The 12087-nt window shown below is 35.3% G+C and overlaps 1 protein-coding gene across 8 annotated transcripts in view; it reads right to left on the bottom strand.

Moving 5' to 3' along the window:
• Positions 1–12087, bottom strand: part of gbf1 (golgi brefeldin A resistant guanine nucleotide exchange factor 1) — a 214020-nt gene that overhangs the window by 78500 nt on the left and 123433 nt on the right. For all 8 annotated transcript variants that reach the window (XR_012389123.1, XR_012389124.1, XR_012389125.1 and 5 more), the window contains 2 exons: positions 6174–6292; positions 3192–3300 (listed from right to left, as the gene is read on the bottom strand). Coding sequence is in view for 5 of the 8 variants with exons in the window: in XM_073920581.1 (XP_073776682.1) it covers positions 3192–3300; positions 6174–6292 (228 nt within the window). In the remaining 3 variants the exon portion in view is untranslated. The remainder of the gene's footprint in view (positions 1–3191; positions 3301–6173; positions 6293–12087) is intronic.

Here is a 12087-nt window from a genome sequence, read left to right as displayed (position 1 = left end):
TATTTTAACTTTGCCATGATGGCAGTAAATAATATAACACTAGATATTTTTTACTTTTCAATTTTCACTTCTATACAGCTTAAAGTGACATTTAAAGGCTTAACCAGGTTAATGAGGTTAAGTAGGCAGGTTAGGGTAATTAGTTATTGTATAATGATGGTTTGTTCTGTAGACTATCGAAAAAATATATAGCTTAAAGGGGCTAATAATATTGACCTTAAAATGATGTTTAAAAAAATGTAAAACAATTTTTATTCTAGCCAAAACTAAACAAATAAGTCTTTCTCCAGAAGAAAAAAATATAATCAAAATTTTTAATACTGTAAAAAATTCCTTGCTCTGTTAAACATTATTTAAAAAGGAAAAAAAATAAAAAATTAAAAAATTAAAGGAGGGCTGATAGTTCTGACTTCAACTGTATATATATTAAAAAAAAACTTTTAAAAAATTTTGACATCTCAAAATCTGTCAAATAAGATTTTCTATAGAAGAAAATATTATCAGACATACTGTGAAAATGTCCTTGCTCTGTTAAATATAATTTGGGAAATATTTAGAAAAGAAAATTCCTTGGGGGGTAGGGGCTAATAATTCTGAATTCAACTGTGTATATGTATGTGTGTGTGTGGGGGGGGGGGGGGGGGTGTATGTGTGTGGGTGTGTGTGTGTGTGTGGGTGTATGTGCGTGTGTGTGTATTTTTTTATTGGCTACAGAACAAACCACTGTTGTCCACACTGTTTGACTTGCCTAATCGAACCTGCCTATTTAGTTAGTTGGTGTTTTAAAAATACTAATTTATTCATCAAGAACACATCAAAGGTGAAATGCATGATGTTATAGGAGATTATATATATATTTTTTTTTAATGCATTTTTTTACCTGAATTAATTGTATATTCAACACACTAAAGTAAAATCCATCACAGTAGTATATTTTAAATACAGTGGTCCATCACTATAACGAGGTTCGCTTTTCACAGTCTCGCAAACTTTTTTAGGTAATTCACATGCTTTTTTCTACAGAGCATTGTGTTCTGGCTAACTGGCTGTAGACCATAGTCAATCAATCTGGACTTATTTTTTTATGAAGGTTTGAACTAGGAGAGTGTTTAAATGAAAGAAAAGTGTGAAAATGTTCATGCCTGTCTGAAAAGTGTATAAAGTGTGTAGTGAGAGGTTTTACAGCCTTTATTTACATACATATTTATCATAATTGTAAAAAATAAAGATGATTACTACGTGGATTTTGGCTATTGCGGGTTAGTTTTAGAATGTAACTTCTGCGAATAACAAGGGACCATTGTAATTATAATATTAAATAGTTTAAAACTATATTATAAAATATATCAAAAATATTCTAATTGCATACAGTTTTTCTGTATGTAAATGCCGCACAATATTACTGATTGTATTGTATTTTTGATAGGAAATGATAGCAATCTAGCGAGCAATACAGATATTACATAATTAAACATTAAACAATGTTTTATAAACTTGATTGTTACACCAAAAGTTATTTAGCTTGAATATTAATTTATAAAAAAAGTATTTATACCTCAATATCAGGTATCAGCCTATGCACTCAAAATAAACGTACTATAATGAATAAAGTGAAAGAAAATCAAACACCACAAACAAAATAAATGATATCATAAATATACAACTAGCCAGGGCATACTAAAAACTCCCACTAGCTTTATTTATTGTTGACTCATGTACGCTCGTCTTGAAATAAGCAAAAAAAAAAAAAAAAGCAGGTTCTGTGCAACTTGGTATTATTTAATCTTAGTTTGATGAGTTGAGTGTGCGCTAATCCTGCACAAATTTTAGCAAACAGAATTAACATAATTAGGGAAAAATAACCCACCAGACTGGCTAGTAAACTGACACTAGCTATGCTTCCATCCTAAAATGCGAATGAACTTCATGCGCAAAACTGGATTATCGCATGAAAGATGTGCGAATAAAGCTGCGTTTCTATCCAACGAGTCAAATCGAACAAATTCGTCACTTCCCAATGAACTGGCGCCTATTATTAACAGTAAAAACTGAATTTGCTGCAGTAGGTGAAGCTGCGTCAATCTTTTTTTCACCTAATAAATGACTTGCGCCTCAGAAGGCAATCCTGACAGGCAGTGAGCGCGCGGTGGCGTTTGAAGGTGTCAGACGCGGAGCACAGACGCTCTTGAATCTGGAGGTCATTAACAACATAATAACGCTGATACTTAAGGTAATGTGTTTTAGAATGACCAAAACAACATGTCAGATGTTCTACATTGTGCTCAGCCAGCTGGTTTGTCCATTCATACACATTTTCATCATCACATGATCTCTTATAACAAAATCACATGACCTTTTTTCATGCGCATACTAAAATTTATGCGGTAAAATTGTTTCCATCATAGTTTATGCGCATCTTTTATCGAATAAAAAGTGTATCCTACTCAGTTATGCGTAAAAATTTATGAGCATCGTGGTGTTTCCATCAGTCCGTTTTTTTTTTTTTTAATGCATATGCGCATAAAAATAGGTGGATGGAAACATAGCTATTGTTACCTATGGCAGCTGATTTCCAATCACAGCTGGCACAAATCCAACCTGATTCAAGACGTTTAATTTCAGTGTGGTTGGGACAATATAGAATAGTAAAGTTCAATTGAAGTTGAATTTGTTAGCAACGTTGATGCGAGTAAACTTATAATAATAATAATATTGTAGAGAAAAACCTACATTAGCTAAAACTAGATTCAGTGGAAATTACACTGAATCTAATAATCTAATATTTACAACGCTAAATCAGAGCAAAATTAACAGCTCCAAGATGGACAAACAGCACCGTTATTTATGCCAACTAAAGTTCAGCTAGCTTTACTTTAAGATATGCAAGAAGAGCTTAGAAATCACTTTTTTCAGCCTTCACCATAACTCTTAAGATTTAGACAACTAACAATAATGACATTTCTTGGATGAAAAACAGCAAATTTCTATAAAAAGTGAAGTTTGCATCCCTGCATACCGAGAAGTTCAACAGTGTATATCGAGAGGCAGACACTTTTATCCAAAGCTATTTGCAGTTTACTTAAACATTTTTTTCTCTTGAATTAAAACAATGAATTTGTTCTTTTTCAATTAAATAAAATGAAAAAAAGAGAGAAAGTAAGATTTATTTCTAAGAACTTCATTGTACTTACCACTTAATCTCATTTCAAAGCATATACGGAAACAGGACTGCATGATCTCACAGACAGACTCATTGGTGAGATGGGCTCCAACAGGAGTCAATAGCAAAGTCCTCAAAACCTAGAAATAATATTAAGAAAAACATCAACTTTACTGAAGCCATTTATCTGGATGCCTATCATAGACATTTTCTACACACACACACACAGAGACGCACACACAGACAAACACTACATTGCCAAATGTTTTGAGACATCTGCCTTTACATGATCATCACATGAACTTTATGTGCCACTCTGATCTTAATTTGCAGGGTTTAATATGGACTTGGCCAATCATTTGCATCTATAACAGCTTTAACTGTTCAGGGATGGCTTTCCACAAGGTTTAGGATTTTGATTATAAGAATTTTGAACATTCTTCTAAAAGCACATTTGCAAGGCCAGATACTGATGTTGAAGAATAAGGCCCGACTTGCAGTCTCCATTCTAATTCATCCCTCAGATGTTTGGTCGTGTTGAGGTCAGGACTTTGTGCAGGCCAGTCAAGTTCCTTCACACTAAACTTGCACATCCCTGTCTATATATGGACCTTGTTTTGTGCACTGGTGTTCAGACATACTGGAAGAGGAAAGGGTTGGTATCATGACATTGTCCAAAATGTCTGAGTTTAAATGAAAGTAGCATACGCGTGCGCTTGACACAGAAGTATGAATGAGCCTTAAATAGGGCCAGAGCAAGCTGAACTGCCGCTCTAGGCAAAGGACGGTCACGCCGCCCACAAGGGAGGCGAAGGAGCTGTCGCGAACGCCGCCCTCTCTATTCTGCCGCCCTAGACGCAGATATAACTAAGGGCGTGGGTGGTGAGGGTAGTGTCGCGGACGCCACCCTAGACGCGGATATAACTGAGGGCGCAAGAGGTAAGGATAGTGTCGGGGATGCTGCCCTCTCTATTCTGCCGCCCTAGACACGGATATAACTAAGGGCGCGGGTGGTGAGGGTAGTGTCGCGGAGGCCGCCCTCTCTATTCTGCCACCCTAGACGCGGATATAACTAAGGGCGCGGGTGGTGAGGATAGTGTCGTGGACGCCGCCCTAGACACGGATATAACTGAGGGCGCAAGAGGTAAGGATAGTGTCGGGGATGCTGCCCTCTCTATTCTGCCGCCCTAGACACGGATATAACTAAGGGCGCGGGTGGTGAGGGTAGTGTCGCGGAGGCCGCCCTCTCTATTCTGCCGCCCTAGACACGGATATAACTAAGGGCGCGGGTGGTGAGGGTAGTGTCGGGGAGGCCGCCCTCTCTATTCTGCCACCCTAGACACGGATATAACTAAGGGCGCGGGTGGTGAGGGTAGTGTCGCGGAGGCTGCCCTCTCTATTCTGCCGCCCTAGACACGGATATAACTAAGGGCGCGGGTGGTGAGGGTAGTGTCGCGGAGGCCGCCCTCTCTATTCTGCCACCCTAGACGCGGATATAACTAAGGGCGCGGGTGGTGAGGGTAGTGTCGTGGACGCCGCCCTCTCTATTCTGCCGCCCTAGACTCAGATATAACTGAGGGCGCAAGAGGTGAGGGTAGTGTCGGGGGTGCTGCCCTCTCTTTTCTGCCGCCCTAGACACGGATATAACTAAGGGCGCGGGTGGTGAGTGTAGTGTAGTGGACGCCGCCCTAGACGCGGATATAACTGAAGGCGCAAGAGGTGAGGGTAGTGTCGGGATGCTGCCCTCTCTATTCCGCCTAGGTCGCCTCTATGGATGCGCCGGCCCTGGCCTTAAATTGCACTTCAGCAGCATTTATTTGAGAGCGCACAAGAAAATCTGCAATAGAGCAGCCTATATTTGAGGGTGTGCAAGAAGTTTTTAAATCGAGGAAATTGGTGCGCAAGCAAAAAGATTTGCATTCTCGTATTACATAAATGGGATCTCAACTTGTAATACTGCGCTCACGACATTTGTCATTGAAATAGCACCATAGGTAGTTGGTACACCTGTGTAAAAGGTCTGCCGCCTCAGCTGGAAAATTGAAAAAGCTGGTGTTACCCTTATTTTATTTGATTTATTAACTTTTTAGTTATGGGACTCCCAAAATAATTCAGAATAAATCTAAAGATTTTTTTTACTAAATTCTCTACAGAAATAGCAAAAAATGTCCGCAGATTCAGTCTGGCTCTACTTATAATTACAGGGCTCAACAATAAGGACTGCCCGGTGGCCCAGGGCTAGCGTGAGAGACACTTGGGACAGTAGACCGGATCATTACTGGCTCGATTGGGACAGTGCTGCCTTGTCACTAACATTTAACTTGTCTGTGACTATTTGTCAATAGCGTGCATTTTAAGCTTGTGCTTTTAAGTCTTTACACACTACATTCTCTGTAATGTCGTAAACAACATATTATTTTCCGGTTCCTCTTGTGTGATTGATTTGATCGTGCTAATTTTTTTTGTAACCTGGTAACAACCAGTAAAGCGTAGAAACAGCAACATCAAATTATAAGGCTAAAAGAAAATGTCTGTTTCTAACGTCTTGGCAGTAGACATTTACATGGGAACAACACGACAAAATAAAAATTAAGTGAGCGAGTTTGCCGTAAGTTTGACAAGTCAGCCACCTTTTGTTAAATAATTTTAAACCCAATAAAATACCTCCACATTTTCCATACTGCTCTTTTTGTTTGTATAACACTTTTATTTACAGTTTTTTTTTTAAGTATTGAAATTCTAGATTCACAGACTTTATTTTTTACACATTATTTAAAATATGTGGCTAAAAAATAGCTATTAACTTCCCTTTTTTTTTTTTTTTTTTGGTGGGGCCAGTTAAAATTTTGGCAGGGCAAGTAAAAATCTAAACCACTTGCCCGATCAGACCAGTAGAAAAAATCCTTAGCGTTGAATTAATAATAAAAAATAATCATGTATAAAAAAATTATTTTGTTTTATTTTGACATCTCAAAATCTTGATGAAAGTGGTCTGTGTGATCGAGTGTGTTACCTGGAGGATTTTCATCAGCACCACCTCATCACTTGCAGGGTCGGTGCCCACGAATCTTGCATGCGTGACCGCATCAGCCATGTTCTCGATGCACTCCGCTGCCCCTTCATGATTGGCATCTGTGAAGGACAGAGACGGGCGAAACTTAAAACAAACTAAAAATACCCTAATATATTCCCCCTCACTCTCCCATTAATGCTCGCGATTCTCAGGCAGATAAGCTGTACGCGGGTCATCATGACATGACCGTGGTTACGTGATTAATCTTACACAATTAACCTGGTCACCGGTTCAGCTATCAACTGACCACGCTCCATGTGAAGAGCACATCGGACATCTAATCACCAGATGTGTGCGCTTTTGTGGACGGGCCTGCTAAATTGGCTGTCTAGGCAACGGTGTTTTGAAACCCAAGCAGGGCCAGATAACGGGCTGGAGCCAGGCTGCTTTTTTCTTTCCCATCGCCTTTAAAGAGCATTTCATTAACTAATAAGAGCAGACTGCCTGGGGAGGAGGAGGCCGGGGCTGTGACTGCAGGTAAAGCCTTGACACAAGAGTGCATTCCACTTATTAGCAGGCAAATAACACGGTAAGAGAAAGAGAGAGAGACGGGACAGCCATTTCCCTGAACCCTTAGTGAGCGGCCTCATAATTATTAAGGTAAGGAGAAGGTCTTCAAATCACCTTACTCTTAAAAATACCAAAGTCAGTAAACACACAGTTTGAAGCAAGTAAAAAGCTGTGGATTAGGCATTTATTGCAATCACTTTACACTTTAACACCATCTGACAGTCAAAGGTGAACGAACGGACTACTCTGTTTCTAATCTGGTTTTGTTGTTTCTACAGAGAAACAACAAAACCTACTGGATCAAATGAATAAACACAGAAACTATATATCAACTAAATAAATAAAATGAGGCTAAATATCAACTTCGATATTAACGACCCTTAGAGTACGAAAGTAAGTGATAGTGGAAGTGTAACATCACATTAACAACCCATATACAGTGTTCAGCAAAATTGAGTACAGCCCATTTTTAAAAAGAATATTTTTCTCCATTTCTCAGTGAATATAGGCAATGTATTTTGGTGCATTTAAAGAAAACAGATTCATTAAACAGATATATTTATTAAGATAATATTTTAGTTACCAAACATATTTAGAAATTGAAAGATAATACAATTAAATCCAAAGTGCAAACTTGCAAACTTTCAACTAAATAAAAAAATAAATAAAATTAAAGTGCAGCAAACAAAGCAATGAGGAAAAAAAATATTATTAAAAAAAAAAAAACATTACTATAATAATGATGATTACGAATTATACAAACCCACAGGAAAGAATAATATTAAAAAGATGTATGATGTATTATTAAAGTAATAACTACAATATACTCATGCTGGTAATAATAATAATAATGATAATGATGATGATAATGATAACAATAAAAACAACAACAGTTTTAACAATAACTTGAGGAGGTGGAAGTTGTATGATGAGCATTGAGGTATATAGTGTCTGTCAGTTGCTTTGTGATGCATTAAAAAAAAGTGTGACGTGTAGCATGATTGATTAGATAAGCTCTAGATTTGGCTTCACTACTGATTAATCTATTGTATATGCACAAATATAATATTGTATAGATTCCTACTAAAATATGAACTAAAAAAAATAGATTTGTGGGGGGTGTACTTATATATGCTGAGCACTGTATGCATGTATGTATATGGAGTAGTAACTGATTAAATGTAATGTGGATTATGTAATCAGATTGCAAAAAATAAATACTTGTGATTATTTATAATTCCTTTAACGTGTTATTAATTGTAATTACAAAATAAACAATGTTAAACAAACTTGAAAATAATGGAATCAAGTACAAAAATAAATGTGACAAGTAATTTTAGTTTCGATACTTAAAATTATACAGATTCATCATGGAGCCAGATCCATCTCAAAAGTAATACGTTTACAAAAACAAAACTCATACTGTACATGCACAGCACAATTAACGTTTAAAATATCAAATTTGTAAATACAAAACACAATTCAAAAATAAACAAATCCAAATGTTTTAAATTTACGAACTGAATTTTCACAATTAATAATTGTGTTTGGAATTTACGAATTCAATTTGCGCATTTATGAATTGTGTTTGGAACTTACGAATTGGATATGTGTATTAACAAACTGCTATTTAATTTATTAATTAGATTTGGTGATTCATGAATTGTGTTTTGAAATTATGAATAGGATTTGGTCATTTACGAATTGTGTTTTGAATTTACGAATTCAATTTGGTAATTTGTGAATTGTGTTTTGAATTTACAAATTGGATTTGGTCATTTATGAATTGTGTTTTGAGTTTACGAATTCAATTTGGTCATTTATGAATTGTGTTTTTAATTTACTAATTGGAAATGTGTATTTACAAATTGACTTTTAATTTACAAATTAGATTTGGTGATTCGTGAATTGTGTTTTGAACTTACGAATTGGATTTGGTTTTTTATAAATTGTGTTTTAAATTTACGAATTGGATTTGTGTATTTATAAATAGTTTTTTTAAATTTATGAATTGGATTTTAGCTATTATGAATAGTTTTTTAAATTTATGAATTGGATTTGTTTATTCATGAATTATGTTTTGAATATATAAATTAAATTTGGGCATTTATGAATTGTGTTTTGAATTGACGAATTGGATTTGCGAATTTATGAATTGTGTTTTGAATTTACGAATTGGATTTGCGCATTTATGAATAGTTTTTTAAATTTAGGAATTGGATTTGAGCATCTATGAACTGTTTTTTGAATTTACAAGTTGGATTTGTGTATTTATGAATAGTTTTTAGAATTTATGAATTAGATTTGAGCATTTATCAATTTTTTTATGAATTGAATGTTTATTAATAATTGTTTTTTTAAATTTATGAATTTCATTTGCTCATTTATGATTTGTTTTTTGAATGTATTAATTTTATTTGTGTATTTACAAATTGCGCTTAGAATCTACAAATAGAATTTTGTAAATGTGAGTTGGGAATATATAGTTTTCGAGACTAATCTGGCTTTATTATTCATGAGCACCAAATTGGCGTATGAGAACATTTTCTAGAATGAGAACACAACAACTTTTGCTTTCTACTTTCTACTGAAAGAATCCTGTATAAAACATTATTTATTAATACTTTATTATTATTTTATAATTAATAGTTTTTAAATATCTAAATTAACAATGTCACACTGTACCTTACCGCTTCATTTCAATACTAGACATGGTATACATCAATAAAATAAAAATAAAAAAATAAACTTTTAATTGAATTTAAATGTTAACTTTTAGATTTAAATCAGATTTGTTTTTAACCAAATGCTTTAGATAACTTGCAGACATATCCAAATCCCAGAACCACTCAATTTCATGCGAAAATCTGTGAGCGAATGTGACTGGACCAAACAGCAATGAAGAGAGAGGCAGTCCCACAACAAACACGGGACCCCCTTCCAAACAGCCCATCTCCACGGAAACAAGAGCCAGAGTCTATTCAGCACAACATCAGAAGTCATCTAAAATACTAATCCTCACTTGGCACGGTCTACACAGCCGAGCGGCAGAGTTATTGTTGAAACAACTGAAGTCTGGGTGGGGCTGGAGGGTCTTTGTGCATGTGTGTGAGAGTATCAAAGAGGTTCAAACAGCTGTCGTGTACTAAAAGGTTAAGTAAAAGTACATTCAGACACCAGGGTGTCCCTCAAGTCAAAGAAGCGCTCATCCCTGAAAAGAGTGCGTGCGTAAAACCTGAAACCAAACATGCACGGGCACCAATCTGGCTCTTTCAATCAAAAAAATAAATAAATAACAAATAGTTTAATGGTTTTATAAATTATAAACTTTTTTTCCCTTTTAGAAAAGCAAATTTTCTTAAAGCACATTTTCAAACACTCCAAACAGAATGGTGTGTGGATGTGGCTGTGGCCGTTTTTCAAGGGATAAGTGGCTGTGTAAGTGAGCCTTTGGGTTTGAGTACCGGCCTGGGAAAAAGAAGAGTGGGAAAGAGAGAGTGGGAAAAGTGGGATCTGGATATCTGTCAATACGGCCGTCCCCCCGAGCCCACCGACCTCAGGCCTGAGATTGAGGGGAATTAGCTCTCACCAAACAAATTCACGGTGCGCGAGTGTGTGTGTGTGTGTGTGTGTGTGTGTGTGTGTGTGTGTGTTTGGTAACAGTGAGACCCCCCAGTGTGCTGTAAAGTCTCAAGTCTCACTGTACACTGTTAAAGAGGGAAAACAGCAGGGCAGACCTGGTGTGTTTGACCGATATAAATCACATGTTGTTAGTCCCTCACCTATGTACCAATGGAGAAGTTTAGTCTGATCAGTTGGTAGAAAATCTGAATCACATTATACATTTGAATGATTTCAATGTGCTCAGACAGGACAGGTAAATTCCCTATGGAGAGCAACACAGTATGTGCCGAAAGGTCTCTGCATTTGTGTGTGTGGCCAATAGATGGCAGTATTCTGTTTCTATACTGCAAACGCAGCAAGTTGAGCAGTCGCTTTCTGAAGACAATAATCTTCTAGGAGCAGAAACTCACTTTTGTCCACTTTTGAGGACATACAGGCTTTATCCAGATTATACAGAAGACTGTGGGATTTTCAAAAATACCAGGTTTTTGGCCATGAAACCTGTCCTATCAAATTTTGTCAAATATCACATATAATTTTATTGACTTGAAAAGACACATAACATATTTAGGAATTTACCAAATGTTAAAGAGCCACTATATTTGAAACAAAATGCAAATGATTTAAATGAGATATTCCATCTAAATAATAAATAATTACTTAAATTAATTTTTTTTGTGTGTGTGTGTGTGGCTAAAAGTTTTTTGAAACAAGTCTAATCAGGTTAGGAAAATTTAGCAGGTAATATAAAATGTGCTGTGAAGTTATTACTGTGTACTATTTTATGGCTGGTTCAGAGAAATTTGTCTGGAGGTTGGAGAAAATCTCAGAGAGGTTTTTACAAGTGTTGATAGGCCTAAGAAAGTTTGATGCATGCCTCAAAATATACATTACAAAACATATTGTATTCAGTGTGCTCATATGACTTAAAATTGGAATAAAAGATGCTAAAAAAGTAAATGCAAGAACATGATTAAATAATTAAATGTGCAAAAAGCAAACAAATGTTTTTGTTTTGTTTGTTTTAAGAGTTGGTTCTAAGAAATATTAAGATTAGTTTTCTATTTATGGTACTACACTGTAAAACATGGGTTATAACTTTACTGTAAAAAAGTGAGTAAACCTATTGCCCTAAAAGTAGTAAAGTAAAGTAAAATAAAGTAAAGTAAAGTTGACCTTACTTCAAAAAACAAGCATTTGCAACTTGGTATGGTCGACTTAATTTGTATACTTATGCCATTAATATAATTTCATAATAATCATTTACTTAATAATTTTAGAGCAATGGGTTTAGTCACAAAAATACATTTACTCACAAAAACATTTACGAACAAGTAAATAAACCGACTGCTTTAAAAGTAAAGCAAACGAATCGCTTTTTACAGTGTATACACACGAGAATATGTGAGAGGTTTGAAGAGCTACTGAAATATATTATAATATATTAAAATATATATGGACTAAATAAAAACTTACAAAATACATTGTTTATGGTAATATTTTTTCATGCCACTACAGGGATTCGGACAGAAACATGAACAGCATTGTGAGAAATTTGCACTTTTGAAAATACATTTATGTCTACATTTAGCATTTTATTTAGCCATACTTCATGTTGGCCCTGTAATCATTATTTTTTTTAAATATTTTTGATATTTTTTTAAATATTTATTTTATATCGTATACATTCATGATTAAGAAGAACTAAATAAAGTGAGAA

The sequence above is a fragment of the Danio rerio genome, chromosome 13 (assembly GCF_049306965.1).
Source record: "Danio rerio strain Tuebingen ecotype United States chromosome 13, GRCz12tu, whole genome shotgun sequence".
Taxonomy (NCBI): domain Eukaryota; kingdom Metazoa; phylum Chordata; class Actinopteri; order Cypriniformes; family Danionidae; genus Danio; species Danio rerio.
The sequence above is the reverse complement of the archived record's forward strand: the minus strand, read 5'-3'. Positions and strand labels throughout refer to the sequence as shown.